At 54.0% G+C, this 3,282-nt stretch overlaps 1 protein-coding gene across 2 annotated transcripts in view; it reads right to left on the reverse strand.

The window, feature by feature from the left end:
• RIMS4 (regulating synaptic membrane exocytosis 4) overlaps positions 1 to 3,276 on the reverse strand; it is a 56,168-nt gene extending 52,892 nt beyond the window's left edge. For both annotated transcript variants that reach the window (XM_019636891.1, XM_019636890.1), the window contains exon 1: positions 3,222 to 3,276. In XM_019636891.1, the coding sequence (XP_019492436.1) occupies positions 3,222 to 3,249 (28 nt within the window). In that variant the 5' untranslated portion in view covers positions 3,250 to 3,276. The remainder of the gene's footprint in view (positions 1 to 3,221) is intronic.
• Positions 3,277 to 3,282: the final 6 nt, after the last annotated feature.

The following is a 3,282-nucleotide window of genomic DNA, read 5'->3' on the forward strand; positions in this document are numbered from 1 at the left end:
CCTCCCCAATTACAAACCCAGTGCCATCTAGGCTGAGTGATGGAGACACATACACAAAAATGTCCCCAAGGGCAGGCCTCTCTAAAACCCCAGCATCTTGGTGAAAAGCGGCAACGGCAGTGTAAGAAAAGAGTTCTGAGCGCACAAGGGAAGATGCTCCTTCAGAGGATTTCTAGGAATCCGCAATGACCAGCAGCATCCTGAGCCCCTGGGTGGCTAGAAAGGGAGAGCGGGGAGGGGCAGCTTCATCGATGCTTTCGATGGTTACACGAAATGTCCAAACCTCCCAAGCCGGAGGTAGGAAAGTGTTCTGGCCCACTTAAGGCTAATGAAATCGTCTCCTTCTCACACGGTTCCTCCGGGAACCAGCTGGAGGGTGGCACGTAAGCCATGAAGATGGCTCTGGCTCGATCTGGTTGATGGAAAAGATGCATTTGACAGGAGTCGGAAGCAGCAAAAAGGGGAGGCACCTCGATGAGCCAGAGGCCCTTCAGGGACAGGCTTCTGAGCCACTAAGTAGACCAGGGAGGGAGCAGAGAAGAGGATGATAGAGAGAAGCCAGTTCTGACAGCCCTCCTCCCCGAAGCAGTCTGTCCAGTGTCTGAGCAATTATTCAAACTGCTTTCAGAAATTAGTTCAGTGCAGTTGTGTTCTAAAAGAATAAATCCAAAAGACTTTTTTTTTAAGGAGAAAAATAATGACTTTGAGAAGAAAACAAGAGAAATTAAGCTCCAAGACAACGTTCTTGACTTCCAATTTTCACCAGACGCTCATTAGTCCTCCGGAAACGAAACTTGACTTTCTCCTACCCCCTCCCAAACTCGAAGCATCCCTTAAGACGAGCAGACAGTAAGCACGAGCTGCCCAAACCAAACTCTTGGCTGGCAGCCACTCCCTGGGGCCTCCTCACCTGGGAACCATTTTCTACACAGTGAAGATCTGGCTTTAAAAAAAAAAAATCCTCTTTCAGGGAGAGGGCTAGTGGTTTACTGGAAAGAGAGCTGGAAACCTGATTTTAGTCTCGGCTCTGTGCCTGCCTCGCTGGGTGACCTTGGGTCACACATATACACACACCAGGGCTCCAGTCTCTCACATGCATACATAAATTCTCTCTCTCTCTCTTCCATTTGAGGTTAAGAAGAGGTTGGACAAGATGATTTCTAGCTCTTTTGCAAGTGAAAAACTTAAGAATGTGAAGAAACCCGCTGGAAAAAACATCAGGTGGGACTTTAAAAAAAAGCTCTAATATTACATGAAGTTTGACTTAAGTGAAACCAGAGCAAGTCGCCCGCAACCAGCAATAATCATCAAGGCATCTGACCCATGACATGGAGCATGACTTTGGAGAAAAATCTAACTGATGCTCCTACAAATCCATGCTCCTGCCCAGCCTGGCTCTTGAGACCCAAGTGGTCTGTTGAACTTCAGGAGAGCCCACCAACCATCAAGTAAGGGGTGGGGGAGCCAGCTCACCTAGGCTGGCTGGGCTCCCTCCCTCAACCCTCATGCTAGCCTGATTTCTTTCTGATTTTGCTCCAGTGGAGGCCACTGTGTTAAAGAGCCCCTCCCTTCCTCCTCACCTTGCCTTGTCCAGAATAATAATACAACCCCAGTCGGCTACATCAAAGGAGACGTTAAGCCTCTGAGCCTCAGTTATTGTTTTCTGTACAATGGCTTTGCAGTAACCATCTTTACCCCACCTCCATCTCCAGGTCAACAGCAGGACAGGTCTGTCAGGGGTCTGCCACAAACGCCCCCCCCCCCTTCATTCACTAAGCCAACAAATTCTCCTCCCCTTTTCCCCATCCTTCCTCCTTCCTGTTCCAGCACTAACATGAGCACTCATGACCCAGGGCTCCATCCTGGCTTATCAGATAATGGGTTGACCAGACAAGGGTCCCTGCAGGCAGGGAGTCTCAGGCAGGGCCCATGAACTCCCAAAAACTGTGGACAAAATTTTGTGGATGGGCATATGTGTGTGGTTTTGTTTTGGTTTTGGTTTTTGGAGAGATAGTCCATAGTTTCATCAGGTTCTCAAAAGGGTGCATGAAGCCACTTTGCTCCTCCCCACCACAGACACCCCTCTCCCCTTTTGTCCCGATTGAATTCAAATACTCTCAGATTTTCAGTTTACAAAATCCTTTTAACTCCACCCTCGTGTCTGAGGCACTGTCATCCCATTTTACAGATGAGGATATCCAACGATATGCCCAAGGTCACAGCTAATAAGTAGAAACGCAAGACTGGAACCTGATTGTGACTCTTAAACTGGAACTCTTTGGGGAACTCTCACCCAGGCCCTCTAGCTACCCGACCTGTTGGTGGATTCTCATCCTCAGGGCACAACCTGATCTGGAGCCCTCCTGTTTCCTCTGCCTGGTCCCAGGGCCCCAAAGACCAGGTTTCCCGACATTTTCCCGCCGCTCGGGCTCTGGCTGAGGTTGCGCGCAGGCCAGAGAGCCAGAGGTTCGGGTCGCTGGAGGGTGGCCGGGCTCAGCCCACCCAGAAGGGCTATTCCAGGGCCAAAAGCCCCCGGGGGTCAGGGGCACACTCCCGAGGGCGCGCAGGTGTATAGTTGGCGCCGCCCTACGCCTCCCCCCCCACCAGGACCAGCGGCTGAGAAAGGAGAGGACAGGCCGTCACTCGGCCGGTCCCCCACTCCTCCCCCAGGGTCTGCTCCAGTCTGATAAAAACCAGCAGTCCGGAGACACAGGGCAAGGGGTCTAGGGCAGGGAACCTCTGGATGCATCCAAGACAAAGATGGAGAGGTAAGGTCTGCGCGCCACCTCCAATGGCAGGGGGCGCGTCGGAGCCCCAGGGGTGAGGCGGGCAAAGTCCCGGGGTTTGAGGAGTGGGCACAAACGAAAGGCTCAGGGAGGGTGGCAGGTCCGAGCCAGGGGCAAGACAGGGGGCATCCAGTAGGCGCAGGCGAGTAGAGAGAGCTGGGTCGACTCGACTCAAAGGGCCCACCTGCTGGAAAGGGGTGAATGCAGAGGATCTCGGGGTCCCTGGGGGGTGGCGGGAGGCTAGAAGACACCGCCTCCTAGAGACCCCGGGATGCCGTAGGTGGGGAAGGAGACCCTGGGGCGCATCTCCGAGCGGGGATGGGGGTGGGGAGGAGAGAGAGGCCACCTCTAAGGGCGCACCCGGTCGGGCAGGAGGCCTCCGGATCGGGTTCCCGGGACAGCCCCCCGGGGGTAGGGGGCGGGCGGCGCGCTCACCCGCGTCCTCGTCGTCGAAGGAGTTCATGCACGGGAAGTAGATGGCCAGCGCCTCGAAGGA

This window comes from Hipposideros armiger, unplaced genomic scaffold (genome assembly GCF_001890085.2).
Source record: "Hipposideros armiger isolate ML-2016 unplaced genomic scaffold, ASM189008v1 scaffold_31, whole genome shotgun sequence".
NCBI classification, from domain to species: Eukaryota; Metazoa; Chordata; class Mammalia; order Chiroptera; family Hipposideridae; genus Hipposideros; species Hipposideros armiger.